Raw genomic sequence first — 25308 nt, 5'->3', positions numbered from 1 at the left:
TGAGTCTGGCTAATGGTTTATCAATTTTGATTATCTTCTCAAAGAACCAGCTTTTAGTTTTATTGATCTTTGCTATCGTTTTCTTTGTTTCTATTTCATTTATTTCTGCTCTGAACTTTATGATTTCTTTCCTTCTGCTAACTTTGGGTTTTGTTTGTTCTTCTTTCTCTAGTTGCTTTAGGTGCAACGTTAGATTGTTTACTTGAGATTTTTCTTGTTTCTTTAGGTAGGCTTGTATAGCTATAAACTTCCCTCTTAGAACTGCTTTTGCTGCATTCCATAGGTTTTGGATCGTCGTGTTTTCATTGTCATTTGTCTCTAGGTATTTTTTGATTTCCTCTTTGATTTCTTCAGTGATCTCTTGGTTATTTAGTAACGTATCGTTTAGCCTCCATGTGTTTGTGTTTTTTACGTTTTTTTCCCTATAATTCATTTCTAATCTCATAGTGTTGTGGTCAGAAAAGATGCTTGATATGATTTCAATTTTCTTAAATTTACTGAGGCTTGATTTGTGACCCAAGATGTGATCTATCCTGGAGAATGTTCCGTGCGCACTTGAGAAGAACGTGTAATCTGCTGTTTTTGGATGGAATGTCCTATAAATATCAATTAAATCTATCTGGTCTATTGTGTCATTTAAAGCTTCTGTTTCCTTATTTATTTTCATTTTGGATGATCTGTCCATTGGTGTAAGTGAGGTGTTAAAGTCCCCCACTATTATTGTGTTACTGTCGATTTCCTCTTTTAGAGCTGTTAGCCATTGCCTTATGTATTGAGGTGCTCCTATGTTGGGTGCATATATATTTATAATTGTTATATCTTCTTCTTGGATTGATCCCTTGATCATTATGTAGTGTCCTTCCTTGTCTCTTGTAACATTCTTTATTTTAAAGTCTATTTTATCTGATATGAGTATAGCTACTCCAGCTTTCTTTTGATTTCCATTTGCATGAAATATCTTTTTCCATCCCCTCACTTTCAGTCTGTATGTGTCCCTAGGTCTAAAGTGGGTCTCTTGTAGACAGCATATATATGGGTCTTGTTTTTGTATCCATTCAGCAAGCCTGTGTCTTTTGATTGGAACATTTAATTCATTCACGTTTAAGGTAATTATCGATATGTATGTTCCTATGACCATTTGCTTAATTGTTTTGGGTTTGTTTTTGTAGGTCCTTTTCTACTCGTGTGTTTCCCACTTAGAGAAGTTCCTTTAGCATTTGTTGTAGAGCTGGTTTGGTGGTGCTGAATTCTCTTAGCTTTTGCTTGTCTGTAAAGCTTTTGATTCCTCCATCAAATCTGAATGAGATCCTTGCCGTGTAGATTAATCCTGGTTGTAGGTTCTTCCCTTTCATCACTTTAAGTATATCATGCCACTCCCTTCTGACTTGTAGAGTTTCTGCTGAGAAATCAGCTGTTAACCTTATGGGAGTTCCCCTGTATGTTATTTGTCATTTTTCCCTTGCTGCTTTCAATAATTTTTCTTTGTCTTTAATTTTTGCCAATTTGATTACTATGTGTCTCAGCGTGTTTCTCCTTGGGTTTATCCTGTATGGGACTCTCTGTGCTTCTTGTACTTGGGTGGCTATTTCCTTTCCCATGTTAGGGAAGTTTTTGACTATAATCTCTTCAAATATTTTCTCTGTCCTTTCTGTCTCTCTTCTCCTTCTGGAACCCCTATAATGCGAATGTTGTTGTGTTTAATGTTGTCCCAGAGGTCTCTTAGGCTCTCTTCATTTCTTTTCATTCTTTTTTCTTTAGTCTGTTCCGCAGTAGTGAATTCCACCATTCTGTCTTCCAGTTCACTTATCCGTTCTTCTGCCTCAGTTATTCTGCTATTGATTCCTTCTAGTGTAGTTTTCATTTCAGTTATTGTATTGTTCATCTCTGTTTGTTCTTTAATTCTTCTAGGTCTTTGTTAAACATTTCTTGCATCTTCTCTATCTTTGCCTCCATTCTTTTCTGAGGTCCTGGATCATCTTCACTATCATTATTCTGAATTCTTTTTCTGGAAGGTTGCCTATCTCCACTTCATTTATTTGTTTTTCTGGGGTTTTTTCTTGTTCCTTCATCTGGTATATAGCCCTCTGCCTTTTCATCTTGTCTATCTTTCTGTGAATGTTGTTTTTGTTTCACAGGCTGCAGGACTGTAGTTCTTCTTGCTTCTGCTGTCTGCCCTCTGGTGGATGAGACTCTGTTCCAGAATTCTTGATGGCTATCTAGATAGAATAATCCCAGTGTACAGTGCCACCAGCAATGTGTGAATGCATATGTTTCACCATATTCCTGTCAGAATCATTTTATTTAAAAATTATGTGTATTTATTTTGTACTGAGTGAGCTGGAAACTAGAGACATAGAGGCAGAAAGGTGAGTTTGGAGACTGCCACAATAGTTAAGGCTTAAGTGAGAAGAGACTCATTTTTGGTGACGATGAATATAACAAATTTATCATCAAACATTGACTAAGCACCTGCTATGTGCCAGTCACAGTACTAAACATATTACTACCTAAGTAAATCCTCTCAATGTCTCTGTAAGATAATATATTATTAGTCTTGATTATATCATTGAGGAAACTGAGACTGAGCAAATTGATGTGACATACCCTAAGTCACACAAATATGAAGCTTCAGAGCTGAGGTTCAAACATAGACTTTCTGAAGGGACAGCTACTGGAAGAATATTTTTTTTAATCCAGAGTTGTTAGTTACCAAAAAGAAATGGGGACCAAGGGAGGTGGCCAAGATAGCTGCAGTATTGGGTACCTGCTGAGGAGTAGTGTTCCATTTGGCTCACTGTCCAAGTTCTTGTTGTTCTCTTTTCCAGGAGACTCTGACAGTTTCAGCATAGTGCGGCCTCCAGGAGAAAAGCCAACCATCATCCGACCCCCAGTGAGGCCTCCAGATCCTCCCTGCCGGGCAACTACTACCCAGAAACCAGAACCAAAGCCAGATATAGTGACTGGCAATGCAGGGGAAATCCCATCGTCTGTGTAAGTAGGGTTGTTTTTCAACCTTGACCTAAAGCCCACCTTAGACCACTAAGAATGCTTTCAGGATCACCGTTATGGTTGTGAAGGGTGTACAATGCACAACTGCAGGGTATCATTCACTTCATAGTGTGGGGGACTGTCGCAGACCAGCTCTGTTCAGAGTGTTCTACTCAACACTTAAAGCTGGGAGATTTTTCCTAAAGCTGAGGTGTTTAAATCTTAGTACCCGATAGGAGACCAATTTTTCTTAGTCGCCCTGATCTCTCTAGGGTGATAAGATTACTGGCTGCTTTCATGCTTCTTTGCCTCTGGAAATTTGTTTTTCTTCTTATTACTACTGGTTTTAAAAGTAATTTAATGAACAGATTTGGTCATTTTACGTGTGCTTTGAGGCTTTTTTTTTTTTAAAGAGAGGGTATGATTTTTTAAAATCTTCCAAAATGGCTCAGATTCTCCAGAGAGCCTCTTACAGGGTAGTAGCAGAGCTAATATCCAACAGGCCTTCCTGAGGCTAGCCTGTAAGCCAAGGAATCAGGGATAGAGCAGCTAAGGTGGGGCCACAGCACCTCTCAGGGACCAGCTTTTCTTGGCCACAAAACTAGCCTGGCCGGCCTCTCCTCAACCAGTGCCTGGGACCCCTCTCAGTATCCTGCCTCCTAGTGTTCCTTTTTCTTGTGTCTCTTGTTTTCCATAATTGTAAAATTGAGGAAATAAGAAAAACAGAGCCTCTACCGTTTGGACTAATTAGCTAAGTGTATTTACACTTAGCCAAAATTGCCAAAATTACACTTAGCCAAAAATGCCAAAAATTATACTCTGAAACCAAGAACTTGTTTCACTTATTTCTCCCAAGAGTAGTCTGAATGGGCAACATACTTAGACCATTCTGAACCAAGGGGGAGCAAAGGGTATCAGCCATAGCCTTGGGGGTGCCTATGGTCTCTGAGCCATTTCACATTCTGATACTTGGGTTTTTCCTCAGACTGAGATCCTCTGCAAGCTAAGGCAGAGCCTGGCATTGGTGGCCTATCTGGTTCATATTTTCTTTTCCTTTCCATTGGCCATTGGTTCCCACACATATTCCAGAGCAACTCATGGGACTTGGTTGGCTTCTCTTTGCAGGGTGGCTTCCAGGACCAGGTTCTTTGAAACAGCTTCCCGGAAAACAGGAAGGTAAGAGATGCAGGTGACAGAAATGAAACCAAATCACTTTTTAATAAATATATCATGAGCATGTCATTTGCTCTCTTAACATTCTATTTTTCTGTTCCTCTGTAGCTCTGTCTCTTTCTCTCTGTCTGTGTTTGTTCCTTTCTCTCCCCCAACACTGTCTCTCTGTCTCCCTGTCTCTTACCCTGTGTCTCTGTCTTTGTCTCTATACCTGTGTGTCTCTCTGCCTTTGTCACTCTTGTCCATTTGTCTCTTGAACACTGTTTCTTTCTCTGTCTCTGTAATTCTCAGTCTCTTTATGTCTCTCCTTGTGTTTTTCTACTTATGTCTCTGTTTCCCTATCTCTTTGACTCTTTTTCTGTCTCTCTCCATGTCTCTCTTTCTTTGTCTATCTCTGTATCTGTTGTCTCTGCCTCTCTGACTCTGTCTTTCCATCTCTTTCTCTCTTTCTCCTCTCTCTCTCTCTCACACACACACACATAGAGTACTCACATGCCAAGTGGTATTGCAAAAACTTTATGCTTGATGTAGGTCTAATTTTTTTTGTTAGTTTACTTATTTAGACCCTATTATATTCTAAAAGGGCAGCTGATAGGAATATATAGAAAGCAATATTCTAACATAAACAGCCTTAGAATAAGCATAGCCCTCATTTCAGAGGTAAACATTAGACTTAGGTGGTTGTTTTCGAACTGGCTGAACATATAAATCACCTGGAAAATTTTGAGGGAAAATAAAATGAACACAGATTCCTGCCTTCTGCTCTAGACCCACTAAAACAGAATCTCCAGGAGTAGGGCCTGGGAGTCTGGGTTTTTAAAATTTCCTTCCTTTATTTCTTTCTTCCAGTTAATTTGTTTTTAAAATTCCTCAAGTGCTGGTACAGGCTTTCCAAGGCCTATCATTTGGGACCCTTTAGACTAGAACACCTGGAGAAATGATTGCTTAGCCTTCAGGCACTCTTCTGTGAGTTTATTCAATGTTGCTTATCAGAGAGTTCAAAATTGTGCTTCCTGATGGGGGACAGGAGTGTAACTCTTCCAGGTATTCAGTTAAAAGCAGAACAATGTGCCTTTACCAGCACTGGAGCTGGGATAGGTTTGACATCATCTAGTTAAAACTGTGGGACCTGACTCACCAGGACATGATTCTGAACAGCAGGTCACCCTAGTTCTGCTTGGCAGTCAGCCACAGGGAACTCTAGACTAGGCCAAATTCTCCTTAGACAATAATTTACCATTTATTCTACCATAACAAATGAAAGTGAGGTCAAAGCCCCAGATTTCTCTTACTGATAGAATGAAGATAAAGTTTTCACCTAGGACATTTTTAAAGCAGGCTTAATCAGATAGGCTTGAGGGAAAAAAAGAAAAACAGAAAGAGAGAGAATACTTTATATTCTTAATAAAGTATCTGCTTATGAGAAGAGCTACTTCCTACTTCCTGGTGGTCCTTCCAACCTCCCTAGGGTAAGCCATATGAGAAATAAATACCAGGGAAATAGAATGAAGCAAACTAGAATTAACAGAATGAACTGGGCATATCTAAAGGAAAGCTTTTTAGAGGAAGTGATATCTGAGATGGGGCTTGAAAGATGGGTAGAATACACTGAAAATGTGAGGGATTGATCTGTAGCTTTGGACAGGGAACCAAGACATTGAGAGGGATACATACTAGGCATGAACAAAGTCCAACAGAATCTTTAAGGCAGCCTGACTTTTAATAGGGAAACTATAGCCAACCTGGTGTTGAAAGTGTGGAAAAATTGGTAACCACTGCCTGGGCTTTGTCATTTAGTGCTCAGGGAAGTCTTGGACCAACTGCAACATAGGGCACTGTGGTCAAAGCAGACACTTCAGGCTGGAGGACGACCTGACCAATCCTATGTCCAGGCCTCTGGAACCTAAATTTAATCCTGTTCCTTATCCCCATATTCCATCTTGGCAGGATTGTGGGTAAGACCAAGGTGGGTACACCAGTCCTCCAATATGTAATAAGCCACCTTCCTAGGTACCCACAGGTTCCTCCCACTCAGCATCCACATAAGGAAAGCACTCCTTCTGTCTAGGCCCCGATTCTGTAACCACCACTTGCATCAGTGCACCTACATGCTGGCTACTGGTCAAGATTCTTAGACTAGCCACAGTCAATCCCATCTCATCTCTAATGAAAATGATCTGTTTAACCTTTTCTCTGCCCCTTTTTGCTTCCAGTTTGTACACCTGACTCTGTGTAACCTGACATTTGAATGACCTCACTTCTCATTCATCTCCCTTCTACAATACAACAATTAAAAAAATTAAAAACTCAAAAGAAAATGAGAAGTGGCTCATCAAGAAGAGAAGGGAGGGGAAGACATTTCAGTAAGGCAGAATAGCTTATGCAAGGCAGGTTCACAAAGTGATTAGTGTTCCACTTTGGCTAGAATGTGGGGGTGAGAAGAAGGAAGCTTAGCTAGAGTTGAGGCCAAGAAGATGGATTGGGGCCAGATTGTAAAGGCCTTATATGACATACTAAGGAGTTTGGTCTTTATTCTGTAGTCCATGGGGTGTCATGGAAAACTTTTCAGCATGACAATGCATATTCTAAGCTGCCTGAGTTATTTTAAAACACACACACAGACATTCTGCTGGTAATGAGGAAGATAGTTGGGAGAGTAAAACCTGGAGGCAGGGAGACAAGTTAGGAGGCTAATCATCCTGGCCAGAGTTGATGAGGTCCTGATGTATGGCATTGTCAATAGGAATGGAATGAAAGGACAGATTTGAGGTAGACTCAGTAAGACCTTGCTGACTTTTCAAACATGGAGCATTGGAGAAAGATTAAGAGAGAAAAAAGTCTAACTTGGGCAGTTAGGTAGATGGTAGCAATAATTAATCATGGAGGAACAGGTTTTGTGGGAAAGTTTCTCTGCTCAATTTTGGACACAGTGTGTATGAAGACTCTTTGGGACATCCAGATAGAGATGTCCAGTGGGTAACTGCAACTTAGACTAGTAATTGGGGCTGGATCTACATAGGTTTAGAGGTAGAACTGTTAAGTACAGCCACTGTACAAAGTTATAGGGGCATTCCCATATACTACAATGTGAATAGTAACCTTGGGGGGGGGTCTCAGTATTTGATGGGGATTGAAATCATGGATGGGAATAAGATCACTCAGGGAGTAGGTATAAATAGACTTAAGAGAGAAGAGAAAAACAATGTTCAGGATATAGCCCTGGGACAAGCTGTTGTCTGGGATTTTCTGGCCAAATTATAGGGAGCTTGATTCTCCAGAATTGTCTCTTGCCTCCAACCATCCCCAGACAAGGCTACTTTAGGACCGATCTAAGCACATCAAGAGGCTGGTTTGGTCTTCAAGGCAAAGAAAGATTCATGTTTCACAAGGCACTTGCCTTCCCTCTTTGCCCTTTTCCCATTGGAGATAATCACAGAATGTAGTCTTTGGTCTTGGGCCAATTTCTCTGGTCTTCCCTTGCCTCCCATAGTATGGCATTTGAAGGATTGTGCTGGCACCTGAAAGATGTCTTTGTGTCTGGGATACTGGGCTCTCTAAATCTGGCAGAGAGGTAGCCCAACCTATAAGCATGGAGTGAGATGTTTTGAAACATCTGGATGGAATCACTTCCTCGTTTTTCAAATGGCCTAATTGCCACCGTCCTGGAAGGGTCACCCATCCACTTGCTTTCCTTTCCAGTTCTGATTTCTAGAGTCTTAGTGAAATGTCTTTCCTCCTTTACCCACAGTTCTCAAGGCAGACTTCCTGGAGATGAGAGTTGAGGCCTCAGGTATGTAGTATCCATCCCTGATTACAAAACCTTGTTACACATATACCTTCTTTATGAGATCTGAGTTTTTGAGGACTGGAGTGCCATGTAGGTCCAGAGGGTGGGAATTCACCTCCATGCCTCAGTTCACTACCCTGTAATTACTTGACCCTTAAACTTACTGCCTTTTAATTATGAGGTTCTCTGTGTTTTAAGTTTCCTTTCTTTCTTGCTCAGCCAAACTACAGTATAGTTTTACAAATTGCCTTTGAATCAAGGTCATTAGGAATCCTAAATCGTGACATTTTGGGCAATTACATTTCCTTCTCTGGGCCTCAATTTCCCAATATGTAAGATGAAATGTTTGGAACCTTTTAACTCTGACATCCTTTGGGTCTATAAGAATATCAGTAACCTCTCATTTGATATTATAACAGGTCCCAAGAGTCTACCTTAGTATCTGTAGGGGAACTTCATTCCTTCAGATCAAATCACAATTTCAGTCTTACCCCTTGAACCTTCATCCTTAGTTCTTTATATTTGTCTAATGCAAAGCATTTTCACGTCCATTATATCATTTAGTCCATATCAAATGCCAGAAATAGGGAAGTTAATATGTATTTTCACTCAACAAATAAAGGAACTGAGGTTCAGAGGGGATAAGTAACTTACTGAGATCACCAGAACCATGGAGATCATGGAAATTTCTTTCTCTACTAGGAGTTCTGATTGACAATCAGATTGCTGGCATGATATGAACCAATATACACATAAATCAGATCCAGGTATCTGGAGCAGAGCTTTCCATGTACTCCTCAGCCTTCCTTTTCTTCATATCACTGCCAGTCCTCAGAGGTCTATGGGTAGATAAGCATTTTCTTATCAGCTCTCATGAAGGTGAAGTCCCAGTAAAAGGAAGTTTGGAGTTATTGTAAGGCCATAAAGGCAGTGGCCATTCAGCAAGGTGGGTAATCTCAGAGGTATCAGGCATCTGTATCTCCTGTAGACTTTTTGGGGATTAGAGTTCAGGCTTAAGGCACACAGTTTCCAGCCCTGATTTTAGCACCATATTAGGACAGTTTCATGGGATCTGAGTTATAAGGGCCTTTTTCTACCCAGCCGCTATTGCTCAGAAGATTAGCTACCTACCAAGAGAGGGCCTACTGCTCAGTGGCTGTTAAGTGTTTAACCAGTCCTAGCTAATTCCTTACTCTCTTCTTTCCCTTTCAGGTTTTAAAAGCCTTGGCCTCAGGGGACCCTTTCCAGGTTCTAGAAGAGTCTTCTTCAAACCCTTGTGTGCTGAAGAGCAGATCTTTCCTGGCCCTGCACCTTCAGGCTCTGGGATGCTATAAAATAAGGGACACACGTCCTAGACACAAGTTTATTTCTCCTTTGTATTCTGTCTTCATTCCCTCAGAAGGTCTATCTTGAGCTCCTATAAGACTGTGAATGGCTGAACTCCCTCAAGCCAGACTGCAGAAACCAAGCTATCCACCGACCTGAGTCGAAGAGAGGAGCTCAGTTTTCAACTCTTCTCTGAACTTCCTGCCTCCTCAAAAGGCCATCTAGCTCTGAAAGATTTGGGGCTAAAGATTGATCTCAGAAGTCTTACCCTGAACCAGAAGTTACTTGAGTTGGGTCCATTGCTTACCTTGGAAGTAGGGGAGTAGGAATGTTTGCTGAACTTTCGAGAATCTTAATATGTCTCTTACTGAGGATATGGACCCTGGTGCCAGTTTGGAGCTTTGGCGCTGTAATATATTGCCAAGAATGTGTCTGCTCTTATGGGACCAGACAGAATGAGTGATGCCCCCACAATCCCTCCAAGTGGACTCAGGCCTTCCTGCTTTTGCATACAGCCGCTTAGGACAAATCTGCAAAGCATGTTTTACATGTCAAAGCCTAGGTCTGTTTGAATTATTCCTCCTCCTGTTTTCTCCTGACAGCTTCCTTTCCAAGCAATCAAGAAACAAAAGCTGAAGACAGTTCTTTTAAAAAAGGCAGACTGTGTTTGTTCTGCAGGAGTTCCATTTTTGGGTCAAATGCTGGGGAGAATTGTTAAGATGGATTGAGGCCAGGCAGTTGTCACTGTTGTTTCATGTCTGCCTTATGCAGATAAGCTGTTTTATCACCTGAAAGAAACAGTTCTTAACCCAATATCTGTGGATTCAGGAACTTCGTAAAGCCTCTGAAATGGTATGCCTTTTCAATGTGCCTTTTCTGAGGAGATGGTCCATAACATTCTAGTGAATTTCAAATTGGGCCTGTGACACAATAAAGGTTAAGAACCACAGCCTTTGAGATAAAAGACTCTCTTTATGACCTATAAAATATTTGATTAGAAAGGCCTTTCAGAATTATTTAGTCTAACTCCTTAGTTTACCGTTGGGGAAACTGAGGCAGAGCAAGTTAGCAGCCATGTGTAAACAAGATACCACATCCCTGGGCACCTACACAAGGTTCTTTCCATTACACCATGCTTATCTAGCAAGGGGCCTTATGATTGGTCGCTTTAATGGCCATCATTTTGAGGATCTGGCTTTTACCCTCTTTCTTGGGCCACACATATTTGCCACCAAATGGGACTTCCAGACATAAGCTCCTGGTCTTCCTCGTTTGCTATTTCAATCATTGGAAAGGAATTAAAACACAGTTAGTGTAGTGAGTCAGAAATCTGACGAGTAGACATTTCTGATTCTTGTTTGTTGAAGAGAAGCTGCTGGAGAAAGTGTCATCTCTTGTTTCCACACAGGTGCCTTGGCTTTAGGGTGGGCTTTAAGATAGCCTGTCTTTAGGGTCTGTGTAATTATAATGTGGTCCAGTGTGAGAGAAAGGACTTTCCTATTGGACTCTTATAGTCAGGCCCCACTAGTGCACTGACTATAGTACTGAGAAAGAAGCATAGACATGGGGAGAGGGGAGGCGAGAGAGAGGGTAAGGGAGAGGGAGATGAGAAAGAGAATGCACCCATGCCCAAACCAACTCTGAGATGCCTTTGGAACAGTGTTACTGAAAGGCAATAGCTACTTTCAAGATTGAACTCTAAATATGGCTTATTGATGAGTTAGTAACATGTAAGCTAAACACACTGAGAGCCTTTGTGGAAGTAATTGAGTAGCAATTTGATGACATTCTTAATGACGATGTACCCAGGTGGCCATATTGAACTCTCAGCTCTACCCAGTCTCAAAGGCAAAGTTGCTAAAAAACCAGGAGAAAGTAAGCCAAGTGGGCACCATTCTACCTGCTGCTCACCCTCAAAGGGAATCTCTGTGAGGCCTACTGGCCTCACTCAGCAAGTACTCATTGAGCCACAGTCTCAGAGCTGTGGCCTCTCTGCTCTGTCCCATTAGATGACTAGCTAAACAAAGCAGGTGTGCAGATTTTAGCCACAGAAGCAGTGGCCAATGGGGCCTCAGTACCTTTGAAGATATTAGAGACATGATTTCACTCTGGTTTCCTTGGGGGGAAATTCCACAGTCACCACTACAAATATTGAGAGATTATTGAGAACCAGAGAAAGCCACTGCAATTCCAGTAGAATATGTGTCCCAGAAATGTGGCTGTGAGATTGCTATGTGTTTCCTGGGACACAGATCAAGAGCCTGGCCTAAAGAGTTGGGATCACCAGTCTGACTGGAAGCCAAGGAGCAGTGCCTGGCTGGCTCTACCCCTGCCCTGGGCTATACCCAAAGAATGAACCTCAGCACCTACCCTTTTGTTCTCTGATTTAAAGAGCAACAGCTTCTGTGGAATGAGACTGGCTTGTCCTAGGCTTGATGGATGGATAGTCATTCAGAAGAGGCTATGGGAAGGGGGTGATAATTGAAGCGTGTCAATTGTAGGAAATTATCTGCATACCTTGGCCAGCAGGTAGGAGAAACTGGCAATGGATGAACTGTAAATGTTGAGCTGACAGTGATAACATTTATTAAGCACCTACTAAGTGCTAGATGCTTCATATACATTATATCATTTAGTCCCTACAATAATCATGCAAGTGGATGCTATCCTCCTCATTTTACAGATAAATGATTTATGACCCAGCAGGCTAAAATTAAATGGCTCAAGGTCACACAGAAAGTAAATAACAGAATTATTATTCTAATCCAGCTCTCTCTGACTCTGCACTCCATGTTGTTTTCCCTTTGCCATATAAAGGCCATAATACTGGAGCTGACCTACTTAACAAAATATTAAAAGGCAAGTATTTGAGGGGAAGGAGGGGATGAAGGTCCAGTTTACAGGGGAATAAAAACTGGGCTGAAAGAGATTTCTGAGTTATGTTTTCTCCTCACCTTCAGAATGCCCATTTGATAATGTCTTAAAACGGATCATTTACTTTTACCTTGTGACATGAAGGATTTATATTTTAGTTGGTAGTTGTCAAGTCCTTGGCTTAGCTGTTTTTCAAAGAGAAAAAGGTCCTTGTATATGTCTGTTACTTCACCAAGGTTCTAGCATGTGCAGTTTTACCCCAAGAGACGGGCGACATCCACACATGGTTTGAGAAATAGAAATGGTCTTGGTGCTTCTGCAGGACTTGATGCCTTGGGATCAAATCCCTATTAAGGGTTTTCTGTGGTGATGATAGCAAAAGTTAAGAGATGATTTAGAATAATAAATATTATTGAAGTTTTTGTTTAAAAAAAGATGGAGTATGTTGCCCAGCCACTGAGGGGCAAAACTCAGCATCCAAATTGAGTAATAAAGTGGTGTCATGTAGAGTATTTCTAAAATAAGTTGCAATTGTGGGAAAGAATCCTTCCCTTTTCAAGAAGTTCCTTAATTCTGTAATAGCTAGAACAAATAAAGTAATAGAAGTATTTCTGTGACTAGAAAAAATTGCTTTTGAGAGAATGTAGATCAATGATACTATTTTTAATGTGGCTACAGACAAATGGCCTTGACACATTACAAGCCCAGAAAAAGCTTCAGAAGCATTTAAAAATTTCAGAGAAAAGCAAGATACCTTGAAGAGATGTTTTTGAAGAAAAACCTTCATTTTCATAGGGAAAAGAATCACTTGATACCAAGGACATTAATAGATGCTAGAAAGACACATTTGTGAAATACATATGTAACATCAGAAGAAAAAGAATTAGATCCTGGGGTCCATTCATGTGACTTTTAATAAAGTATGCAGACTGTCTAGTATTAATGGCTTCCACCTACAGTTTTGTCATGGAAACAATCTTTGGGCATATTTTGCATGATCCACTGCTCATGTTGTCTTCTGCAATTCTAAGGAAATGTAGGCCCAGAATCTTTTTGTACCTAGGCATCTCCATCTACAGTCTATTTTGCACCAAGCCCAGTTATTCCCTGAGGCCTCACAACATCATTGTGTGACAGCTGACAGCCCCATTCTACAGATAAGGAAACTTGAGGCTCAGGAAGATGAGAAATGATTTGCCCAATGTCACACAGTTAGGGGTTGATAGAAACCCAGGACTAGAAGCTACAGGGCCGTTCCTCTTTCTAATACACCACACTACCTCCAGTGGTAAAGGAATGTTGACAGTAAATGGAGAAGATGTTTAGAAATGAGACTAACAACATCTGCAAGTCTTGCTACTCCAAATGTGGTCTATAAACAGCCTCAGCATCAGCATTACCTGGGAGCTTATGAGAAATGCAGATTCCTGGGCCCCATCCCAGACATCTGGAATCATAATTTGTATTTTAATAAGGTCTCCAGGAGATAGCTATGCACATTAAAGTCTGAGAAGCACTGATTGTAAGGCATTTAAGACAACAAAGCAGGTTGAGGAAGGAGACCTCTTTGTGAGGCAAAGACCAAAAATGGCAGATAAGGCCAATCTGGTATGTTGGAAGTGTTTACAAAGATTGTGTCCATAGCTACCTGCTTCTTACATTGCTTTGTACATGGCATTATACTTTGATGACATATAAATTAAGTTTTTCTACTTCAAAGAATAGTGAAACCAGCCTAGGAAATAAGACTGGAAGTTACTTGACTTTCAAACCTCTGAGCATCAAAAGCAATAGAAAGGCAACATGGAGCACTGGAAAGAGCTCCCTTCAGGAGCGTTTGGGGTCCACACTCACCTCTGTCACTGCCTCTCTGTAATGCTGAGCAAGTCCCTCCCAAGTTGTCTGTCTTTAAACCAAAGGGCCTTTTCAGCTTTGACATTCAGTTATTCTCAGCTATGGCTTTTACTACAGTCAACATTGTAATGAAAACATGGACAATTCTACCAGGTTTTGTCTGGCCAGAGATTAGTATCTTAAGTTCACATGAGAAGGAGTATTCTGGGAGGAAATATCAGTCATAAGAAAGCAACATTAATGGGAATTGCAAGGAACTGGGAGGAGCATGACTAGTTAACTGGTTTGAAATTGGCCGGTATTTTAATTAAAGTGTAACAAGGCATCCAGACTCCTTTGAGAACCAGCTGCTTCAAACCACATACTTGGGAATCAACTCCTATATCCTGAATAGGGCATACTTTACATGAAACTCCTACATACTTTAATAAAGCTCCTCTGATTTGGGCTTTGGGGGGGGGATAGTTTATTGGGGGTAGGAGAGACTTGTAAAAAAGAGAAAATTTTTGCTCGTCCTCCATCTGCCATCTCTCCAGGTGATTCTGATGCCCATTAGCTGAAGACAACTGGCTATAATCTAAACTTTTAAAATGAAGAAACAGACTCAGAGAGGAGAAGGGACTTGGCTAAAGTCACACACCAGAGCCAATGGCAGAAAACAGGTGCTCAGAGTACCACCCCAAGGGTCTTTCAACTCTACTTTCTTTGGGTGACTAGTTTACCAGAATCAAGATATCTGCTTCCAGCAGTAAGGCACACACTAGGGAGGATGAATAGGCCTTCCATCTGAGTACTTTGTTTCCATGACATGTTCACACTCATTTCTTCAGTTGAGCATCATACAGGGATGATTACCCACATTTTATTGAAGCTCAGAGAGATGACATAACTTGCCCAAGGTCACACAGATAAGAAATAGACTTGTACCTAGGTTTTCTGATTTCAACTATGCTGCACTACTTCTCCAGGAGAGGAGAATCAGCCCTCCGACCCTCAGCATTTCTCCTGGGAAATGTCAGGCGCTCTAAGCTCTTAATTGCTTCAATCCAATTGTTTCAAAACAGGTCGATTTTTTTCCCTATTGGAGAATATCCCAGCAGTTTTATAACTTGAAACTCTGCAGAGCACACTTACGTCCATCATTTTGTTCTCATAACAGACCCATAAGGTAGGTAAGACAAGGTATTTTGCCCTCATTTGACATGTACAAAGTGAGGCCCACAAACATTGTATTAGTTTTATATTGCTGCTGTAACAAATGACTACAAATTTAGCGGCTTAAAACAACCTCCATTTATTCTCTCACAGTTTCTGTAGGTCAGAAGTTTGGCATAGTCTGGCTGGATTCTCTTCTTAGGGTCTCACTTAACTAAAATCAAGATATCAGTCAGGGACATAGTTGTCATCTGGGGCTCAGGATCATCTTCCAAGCTCACTGGTTGTTGGCAGAAATCAGTTCCTTGTTGTAGGACTGAGGTCCCCATTTTTTCAACATATGGTCCCCTCTATCTTCAGGCTAAATACTTTTGCTTCCTTTTCTGTATCTAACTTTCTCTTCTGCCTCTGCCCTTCAAGTCTCGCCCTTTCATTGGGGTGATTTCATTGGGCCTGCACAGATAATCCAGGATAGTCTCCCTATTTTAAAGTCAGTGGTAACCTTAATCACATCTTCAACATCTCTTTTGCCATGTAATCAAAGTCCTGGAGATTAGGATATGGGATCTTCATGGGGGACCATAATGCTGCGTACAACAGGCATGGAGCAGCTCCCTACAGAAGCACCCCTTTTCAGCATAAAGACACATGGTTGTCCCCCACTAAATCCTGGGGAAGAAAAAAATTACCATTTACATGCCACCTACATGGGAAGTTAAAAATTCGTGTTGTTCAACTTCACCCATTTCTCAAACACACACAGACACAATTAGGCAGCACACCAAAAAAGTGGTAGCTGGAGTGCAAGGGGGACTCTTTGGAAGCTGATGGTATTCCTAGATGGCACATTAATGCTGGTGACCAGTCCCTTAACTAGTAACATTCTACCTAAGATGAGGAGGGGGCAGAAGTAGTTTTCCCAAAGGCCCAAGATAAGACATGTATTCCCCATATCACCTGACCAGAAGAGCTAACACTTACAGCATCTAGTACATGCCAAATGTTTGCCTAAGTGCTTTGCATGGGTCTACTGAATTTGTCCAGATAATATTTCTCTGAGGTAAGTACTGGTATTAGCCTCATTTTACAGATGAGAAAATTCAGGCACAGAATAGTTACATCATTTGCTCACATTCCCACAGCCAGGAAATGGTGAATTCAGGATTCATACCCAGACAAATTCCTAAACTAATCCCCTGTGGCTTCTATCAGACTGGGAAAATTCTCCTAGAGGGGAGATAGAGGCCAAGTTAAAGTCCCTTGCACCTTTGATCCTCTAAGCTTGCCCTCAGAGTCCTGGCATTCTGATAACCCAAGTCAGCACAGCTGAGCATCCTGAAGGAATCAAATTTAGAGACTTGCTGGGTTTTATGGGGCCAACGGAGTGCAAAGTGAAGGTGCCCAACATTTTCTCAGTGGCTGGAAGAAAAGGAGACTGTCAGTCCAGGTAGGTGGGGTCAACATGGGTCGGCCCCAGGAATGCCCTCTGCAGAGCAGGCGGGCCTCCCTATTTTGTTTTGCATTCAAGTTGTATCATTACCTCTGAACCTCTGTGAGGTCCATTTCTTGAAGACCCAGGCCCTGAGCATATCCAAAAAAAGTGCCTAAAATTAAGGCTGCAAAAGAGGGTTTTTCTGGTTTTGGAGAACAAGGCTAAGCAATGGCCTTTACTATGTCTTACATTTCCCAGCCTTCGGCAAGCCTGTGGGAACTAAGTTTCTACTAGTGTTGTCAGCCCTGGATTTATTCCTCTTATTTCTGCTTCCTCAGCTGTTCTCATCTAGGTACCATGATGCTGGCAGGTGCCATCCTACTGTAACTTCCAAAGCCATCAGGATGTGAGGTAGGTGGGGTATGGACAAGCTCAGTCCTGTCACTCGCCTCTTCTCCACCCCTGCTACCATCCTGCAGGACTCAGAATTCTGTCTCCCTTCTGAGGTTGAGATCTAGAGGGACTCAGCAGAGGCTGAGTTCCTCTGTTCTCCATGTCTCCTTTGCTAGCCCTGGCCTCTAACCCCACTGAAAAGAACTCAAACACCGTTATCCATATTCATGCCTCAATCACCATAGGCAAGTTACTTCACCCAAATAACCATGGTTGGCCCTTAATAAGTAAGTGCTCAATTGATATTAACCAGTGGTGGTAGTAGTAGTCATAGTAGTAGTAGTAGTAGTAGTAGTAGTAGTGGCTGCCTCAGTTACTATCCAGGAATGGAATCTTCTCTATCCATTCAGGGCTAGTGGATCATGCTCTGCCATTCAAAATCTTCCCAGATGTTATCTATCTACCACCTGATTCTTGGATTCCTCAATACAATGACCTGATTATCTGGAAACTGTCATGTTCCTTGGCCCTGTAACTAGCCACCCTGAACCCCAACACCCTATGGAAGCTGTCCTCATGCATGGCTCAGTCCCCCCCATACTTAGTCTCTCATGCAGGAGTTTCATGCCAATAACCCAGACCCAGCTACTCTGCCCTGTGCAGTTTCCAACAGTATGGTCTGAAGTCATTCCTATGACTTGAGGAATAGGGGCTCCTTCCTCCTATGACAGTTAAGCCCCTGGTGATGTCGCTTAGGTACCTTCACCCTCATGAGGACCCTTTATACTATTCTGGGAAGCAGCTGTCTTTCCAACACTCCCTTACTCTCCCTTCCTCCTACATTTTTCACTCCTACTGTCATTACAATAGTGCTTATTGTGTTTCCTCAAAGGTATTCTGTAAGGGAGTACGTAGGTCCTGAAGGGGATATAGAAGAGAAGCACTATTCTGCTGCTGGCTGATTTCACGCTTAACTAGAAATTAACCTTGGCTCTTGGCTGTCCAGGGTATATTTATATTCAGTAAGAAATCACATTACTTTCCCTGAAGTGAATAAGACATCACAAAATACCTTTGGAAATGGGTCTAAATATCCTTTAAATGAATTTGAAGAGCTCTGGGAAAGAAACATAGGCAGCTAAGTAGCCAAACTGGTCCCACTGTGACAAAGGGGGAAAGGGACTCAGCCCTGACCCAAAGTGAACAATTTATAAGAATCATATCCAGAGCCTTTGCATAATTTGTGCTTCTAGAATTCAGGGCCTTGGAAGTTGAAACAAGCCCCACAATGGAATTGGGGTTCCCCTGGGACCAAGGGAAGGAAATAAACATTGTTGAGCATCTATTTTGTGTCAAGCATAAAGTGGGAGAGACCTGAATCCTTGAGCTTTCCCAGTAGATCTGGCATAAGAGTTAGGGTGGTAACTGGGTAAAATTAAAAAAAAGTACTACCACCTGGCAGGCACATTGCATACGTTTTATATACATTGTCTCATCTGAGCCTCTTAACCACCTCATTTTAGTCCCATTTTACAGATCAAGACTTGAAATTCAGAAAGATTGTTACTTGCGCAAAGTTACATAGAGAGTAAATGGTGAAAGCCTAGATAGGAATGGACTCCTGAACCTGTACAAGCATAGCATATTTTCATTACTGAAACATTCTCTAACACAGAAGACCCCAATACCCAGTGCTGAATCTTGTTGTTTTTTTCTTGATAAATTTATTTATTTTATTTTATTTATTTTTGGCTGCGTTGGGTCTTCGTTGCTGCGCGTGGGTTTTTCTCTAGTTGCCGCGAGCGGGGGCTACTCTTCGTTGCGGTGCACGGGCTTCTCGTGGTGGTGGCTTCTCTTGTTGCAGAGCACGAGCTCTAGGCACGCGGGCTTCAGTAGTTGTGGCTCGTGGGCTCTAGAGAGCAGGCTAAGTAGTTGTGGCACACGGGCTTAGTTGCCCCATGGCATGTGGGATCTTCCTGGACCAAGGCTCGAACCTGTGTCCCCTGCATTGGCAGGCAGATTCTTAACCACTGCGCCACCAGGGAAGCCCTGAACTATTGGGAAAGAAACTTCTCATTGTTTTTGCTGTGATGCTGGAGGTGGAGCAAGGGGAGAGTAAATAAGGGTGTGGCCAGTGCCTGAAGCAAGTTGGGATAGGAAAGTTGAAGGACTACTTCTAGCTTATATGGAGCCTTTGTGTGAATTAGAGAAAGCACCCCTTGGTCAAGATACTTTATGACCATCTGCCAGAAAATTGTAATAAATACATAAATCTCTGATTAAAATGTGAGAGGCATCTCTAGATGTGGCCATCTCAACTGTATTCGATGGTCCTGGGGAGGTGCCCAGAAGTGCAAAGGAGGTGAAATAATCATGGGACTAACTGAAGCATTAATGGGTGTGCCTCAGATCCATGTAAAGACTAGAAGGTCATTCTACAGATCATGGCCTAAGCGATTCTAAATGAGAAGGAATTATGGAGCTTAGTTATTGGGAAGGAAGGGCTTTGAATTTATAGTATTAACTTACATTTTCAAAGCCCTGAAAGTTTTAGGATGCTGACTGTTAGCTGAGAGAAAGAATTGGACAATGGAGGAGGGAAAGGCCCTCTGCAAGACATTTTTACACTGAATTTCTCATATATTCCTCACAACAGCCATGGGAGAGATAGTGTTGTCCTAATTTTAGATATGAGAAAACTGAAGCTCTAAGGTTAAATAACTTACCTTAGATCACACAGATATTAATTGGTGGTATTAGGATTTGCCCCTGGGTGTGTCTAACACAAGAAATAGTACATTTCTCCCTTCACAATGTAACTATTGGGCATTTGGGTGTGTGTTCAATCAGCGAGAAGCATTAGGCTGGTGGCAGCCTTAGAGAATAAAGAAGTTGCAGAAACCATGTTAAAGGGCCCATGATTCCTGGCTGAGCAAAGGGTAATAACCAATACCCAGACCATGATGATGAAGGGCATACCTATACAGGGCAGCTAGGGTCTCCATGGTTATCATCAACTTTACCCCACTCACACAAGGGTCTTCAGTGGTAAGTGGAGATCATATTTTCCCCCCTTCCCACCCCACACTTCCAGGAAACCCTAAGGCATCCATTGACATATACACATCTATACCTGATATATATCTTTATCAGTTCTGGGTCAGGAAGGTATGGCCATGGAACCACCTCCTTGCCCTTGCTAACCTGACAGTAGTGTGAAGGAATCTGAAACATATGTAGGTTTTTTGTTTTTTGAGCCAGTGTTATGATCTTCAAGCCCAGCTTCCATAACCTATAGTCAAGGTTCCAGTCCTCCAGATGACTATCTGTCCATTCTTGCTATCATCTCAGCAGCCATTTCCATATCTGAAGGTAAAAGGGAGGTCAGAGAGAGCTGGCCAAGCAACATCCAGCTGCAGTGAGGGAACAAGGGAGGGTGGGCACAGAAATTCACCACAAGACATGGACACCATATACTTTCTCTCAAGTTTTGCAGGTTGGGTCTCTCCAGTTCAGTCAATAGCCTTAGCCTTTCTCCAGCTTTAGGAGAAAATCTGATTTCCTTCTAGGAAAGTCTGCCTCCTGATCTAGTTCCTTTCTTTTCTTCTCCAGGCCTGAGAATGGAAGAATTAAGAGATTTTAAAGGGATAGAAATAGCTCTATATTTATTTTAAAAACATATGACATTGACTCTGTATCAGACACTCTTCTCAGTGCTTTACAAATATGAATGCATTTAATCCTCACAACAAGACTATGAGGTAGATATTATTATTCCTACGTTAAAGATGAAGAAGCCGAGACACAGAAAGATTAAGTGACTTACCCATGATCATACAGCTAAGAAGTGGTGGAGCTAGGATTCAAAACCAAGTTCTCAATTCTGAGGGGTTTTTTTTTTCTTCCTATTTATTTATTTATTTTGGCTGCATCAGGTCTTAGTTGTGGCACGTGAGATCTTTTGTTGCGGCGGGCGGGCTTCTCTCTAGTTGTGGCATGCAGGCTCCAGAGCACGTGGGCTCTGTAGTTGAGGCGCGTGAGCTTAGTTGCCCTGCAGCATGTGGGATATTAGTTCCCTGACCAGGGATCAAACCCACGTCCTCTGCATTGGAAGGTGGATTCTTAACCATTGGGCCACCAGGGAAGTCCTCAATTCTGAGGTTTTAACCAGTATATTGTGCTGGTCACATGATAACAGTAGCAAAGAATATTGGCTTTAGAAGTCAAGTAGAGTCTGGATTCTGATGCCTATTCTGACACTTGTCAGCTACCTTACACCCTGGCAAGTTACTTCCCCTCTCTAAGCCTTAGTTTCCTCACCCATAACATGTGGGTCATGACACATGCCTCTCAGGGTTGTAGTGAGGAATCAATGGAAAGTGCCCAGACTGGAGTAGGTATTCAAAGTTGTTTCCTCTTTTCATTTTCCTAAAGCTTGATACCAAACTATGATTTGATATCCAAACTCAATAGCAACATCAACTTAGACTGTGCCAGTGCTAAATTAAGCAAGCACTGGTTGGCACTACGGGTGGCACTCACTCCTGCTGGAGTGCCAGATTTCCACCAGAGGAGCTGATATAACTAGCATTTCTAAAAATGGAATTCTGTCAGAATTAATTAGCTATATGGTTCTGTTTCTGCCCAGACATGGGGAAGACATGGCCAGCAGGAGGGACATTTGCAGGAAATGAAGGCATTGTGCCCAACCAAGAAGTCTCATTCACACTGCTGCATGTACCCCACAAGGTGCCACCTGCACCTTTAGTTAATGGATGGGCCAATGAGCTTAGTTGGAGATGCCTGCTTACCCCATAGAGTATGAAGTCCTAGGGCTGAAAGATACCCTAAAAGTTATATAGACCAATTCACCATCCAACTGGGTCTAGTGAAGAACCCAAACTCTAGACTCAGGCAGGCATAGGTTCAAATCCTTCCTCTTCTACTCATTAGCAATCCAGTAGGCAAGTTACTTCTCTTCTCTGAGACTTAGTTTTTTCATTTGTAAAATTGAGATCAATAAGTGCTCACATTTAGGGGTTGTGAGGATTCAATGAGATAATGAAGATAAAGTGTCTGACACAGAAAATATTCAATAAATGGTAACTATTAATTCTGGAATCATCTGTGTAACAGATCAACAAACCTCAGGAGTTCCCAATTGAGAACAAAATTGGTTTGTAAAGGCTCTTCATGACCTACTCACACAAGGTCTTTCATAAAAAAGGGTCATACAAGAGTCTGCCATGTAGACTCTGTCTCATCTTCTTCCCGTCCTCCCTCACCTCACCCACAACTTTACATTCTGTGAAAACTAGACCTGTGGATGTTCTCAGCTGTATTTGCAAGGGTCCCGCAGGAAATGAAACTGACAACTTTCAAAAATGTGGGCAGGGTTAGTGGTATCAACAAGAGATGGTGAAGCATACAGGGTCTCAGAATAACAGGAAGCCATTACACCCTTGAACTGGAGGGGTAAATCAATGGAAAATTGTTACCAGCACCTAGTGAGAGCTGGAGCTGTGGAGAAGTCCCTAGTAGGAACTGTAATCAGGGAAAATTCCAGTCAGTGTCAGAAATGAGACCTAAAGCAGAGAAAGAGTGAGGAAGAAATAACAAGACTTTCTTCTTCTCCCACTCTTGATCTGTCAGTGCCAAACCCAGCCAGAAGCCAGCAGACAAGTTGATGCAATTCACGAGGTCAGCCTCTTGGGACACAAGAGGAGGGAAGAGAAGGGCAGAGAATGGATCTGGAGGTGGCAGATGACAGCCAAAAAATAACAACTAAGCTCAGCCTTCCTACCTCCATGCCTTTCACATTTGGTTCCCTAAAACTGTAATGATCTTTTGTGATCAAGTGAATACCTGTTCATCTTAAGGCCCTGCTCACATATCACCTCCCTAAGAAAGACTTCTCCATTTCATTATAGTCACTCTTTCTCCAGTCATACTGATTCCAGTACTGATAATACTATGTTGTAACTATGTGTATTTTTGCCTGGCTTCCTGAAGAGAATAAGAACTTTTCAGGGGCAGGGGCTTAGTTTTATTCAACTCTGTATTCCAAGCTCTTAGCACAGCATCTGGCTCAAATGTGCCCCAATAATGTGGGTTAAACTGAACGGATCAACTCCACCCTAAAAACTTTACCATAGGACAGTGTTTTCAAGACATCAGACACCAAGTTAATTTTCATTAACCTTCTCTAGACCCCTGTCCCTGGGGGTAGCCTTTCCTAACCAGCCAGATGCTGTAGAACAAGCAGTTTCCCTTAGGGTTAGCTTCATTTGGAGCCCTCACAGAAACTATCTCTTGACAGTTACCAAAAGCTTTTAAAACTAATTTTTTCCAAAGAGAGTATTCCCAATACCTGCCATTTGACAAATTATAGGAAAAACAAAGTTCTCTGAAACAGGCAATTACATTTTCCACCAAATCCTGAATGTTGCACTAGGCCTCACCTAGAGTTTTTATCCAAGCCTAGGGAGCCAAATAAGGGCAATTGGTGTAGCAGGCAGTGGTGACAGAACAACATCAACTCAAATACTCTTCTTCAGATGGGAGCAGTGTTCTTCAGGTGGCCTCCAGAGTGCCTGCAAGCCCCTCAGACATTCCATTTAAGGATAATGACTGATGTGATGGTTTGGATAGAACTGAAGAAGCTAAAAAGGACAAGGATATTTCCCATGAGTTGCTTTTCATCTGCTGTCAACATGGGTAAAGACTGATTGACTGCTCTTAGACCAGGCCAAAGTCAAGGGTTACTTCCTTTAAGAATGTTCCAACCCAGAACTTTTTTAAAGCTCAACTTAACTAATTCCCCTTCCTTCCAGAGCCTTCAATACTTTCTGATCTCTGTAGCAGCTTCCATGAAGAGAAGTGTGAAAAGAATGCTGGGAATTTAGGCTGTAGCTCCGCCACTCACTTGCTGTGGAACTTAGTCAAGTCCCCTTCTTTTTCTGGATTTCAGTTTCTTTATTTGCAAAAATGAGGAAAATGGCAGTTCCGAAATCAACCTCATAAAGTACATTGGAGAAAGTAAGAAGAGATCAATAAATCTGCCAAGCAGGAAAGGAGAATCCACAGAAAATGTGATCTTTGAATTGGGCTACATGTGCTAGGCATGGAGGTGAGAATGAGCATGGCAGGTTGAAGGACTAGCAAGCTACCTGATGCAGATGCAGCTGATGTGTGGAGGCGAGTGCATGGAGGGGAGTGACATGAAATGAGACTTAAAAGGAAGCTTTAGGCCTGTCTATGAAGGACTTTGAATGCTTGAAGGCCATTGAAGCTTAAGAACCAGGGGGATGACATGGGTAATATAGAGGAATTGTTCTCAAATGTTTTGGTCTCAGGACCATTTTATACTCTTAAAAATTACTGAAGACTTCAAAGAGGTTTTGATATTGTGGTTGATATCTATTGATGTTTACCATACTGCAAATTAAAAATGGGAAATGTTTAAATTTTTGATTACTTCATTTAAAAATAATAATAATAAACCAATATTTATTAACATATTATATTAAAAATATTTTTTCTTTTTCTTCATTTTTAAAAATTTTTATTGGAGTATAATTGATTTACAATGTTGTAATAATTTCAGCTGTACAGCAAACTGAATCAGTTATACATATACATATATCCACTCTTTTTTTTTTAGATTATTTTCCCATATAGGCCATTACAGAGTATTGAGTAGAGTTCCCTGTGCTATACAGCAAGTTCTTATTAGTTATCTATTTTATATACAGTAGTGTGTATATGTCAGTCCCAATCTCCCAATTTATCCCTCCCCCCCTTAGCCCCTGGTAACCACAAGTTTGCTTTCTACATCTGTAACTCTACTTCTGTTTTGTAAATAAGTTCATTTGTACCCTTTTTTTTTTTTAGATTCCACATATAAGTGATATCATATGATATTTGTCTTTCTGTGTCTGACTTACTTCACTCAGTATGACAATCTCTAGGTCCATCCATGTTGCTGCAAATGGCATTATTTCGTTCCTTTTTATGGCTGAGTAATATTCCAGTGTATACATGTACCACATCTTCTTTATCCATTCCTCTGTCGATGGACATTTGGTTGCTTCCATGTTCTGTTTATTGTAAATAGTGCTGCAATGAGCATTGGAGTGCATGTATCTTTTCAAGTTATGGTTTTCTCTGTGTATATGCCCAGGAGTGGGATTGCTGGATCATACATTAGTCCTATTTTTAGTTTTTTAAGGAAATTCCATACTGTTCTCCATAGTGGCTGTACCAGTTTGCATTTTCACCAACAGGGTAGGAGGGTTCGTTTTTCTCCACACCTTCCCCAGAATGT

At 41.6% G+C, this 25308-nt stretch overlaps 1 protein-coding gene across 5 annotated transcripts in view; it reads left to right on the top strand.

The window, feature by feature from the left end:
• Positions 1 to 12728, top strand: part of OPHN1 (oligophrenin 1) — a 601618-nt gene extending 588890 nt beyond the window's left edge. For 4 of the 5 annotated variants that reach the window (XM_061178510.1, XM_061178507.1, XM_061178509.1 and 1 more), the window contains 4 exons: positions 2826 to 2991; positions 4114 to 4164; positions 7910 to 7951; positions 9161 to 9190. In XM_061178510.1, the coding sequence (XP_061034493.1) occupies positions 2826 to 2991; positions 4114 to 4164; positions 7910 to 7943 (251 nt within the window). In that variant the 3' untranslated portion in view covers positions 7944 to 7951; positions 9161 to 9190. Of the gene's footprint in view, positions 1 to 2825; positions 2992 to 4113; positions 4165 to 7909; positions 7952 to 9160 lie in introns of all 5 variants that reach the window. The other variant, XM_061178511.1, reaches the window with a different exon arrangement.
• Positions 12729 to 25308: the final 12580 nt, after the last annotated feature.

Source organism: Eubalaena glacialis, chromosome X (assembly GCF_028564815.1).
Source record: "Eubalaena glacialis isolate mEubGla1 chromosome X, mEubGla1.1.hap2.+ XY, whole genome shotgun sequence".
Taxonomy (NCBI): Eukaryota; Metazoa; Chordata; class Mammalia; order Artiodactyla; family Balaenidae; genus Eubalaena; species Eubalaena glacialis.
Note: the sequence above shows the minus strand (reverse complement) of the source record. Positions and strands in the feature narration are given on the sequence as shown.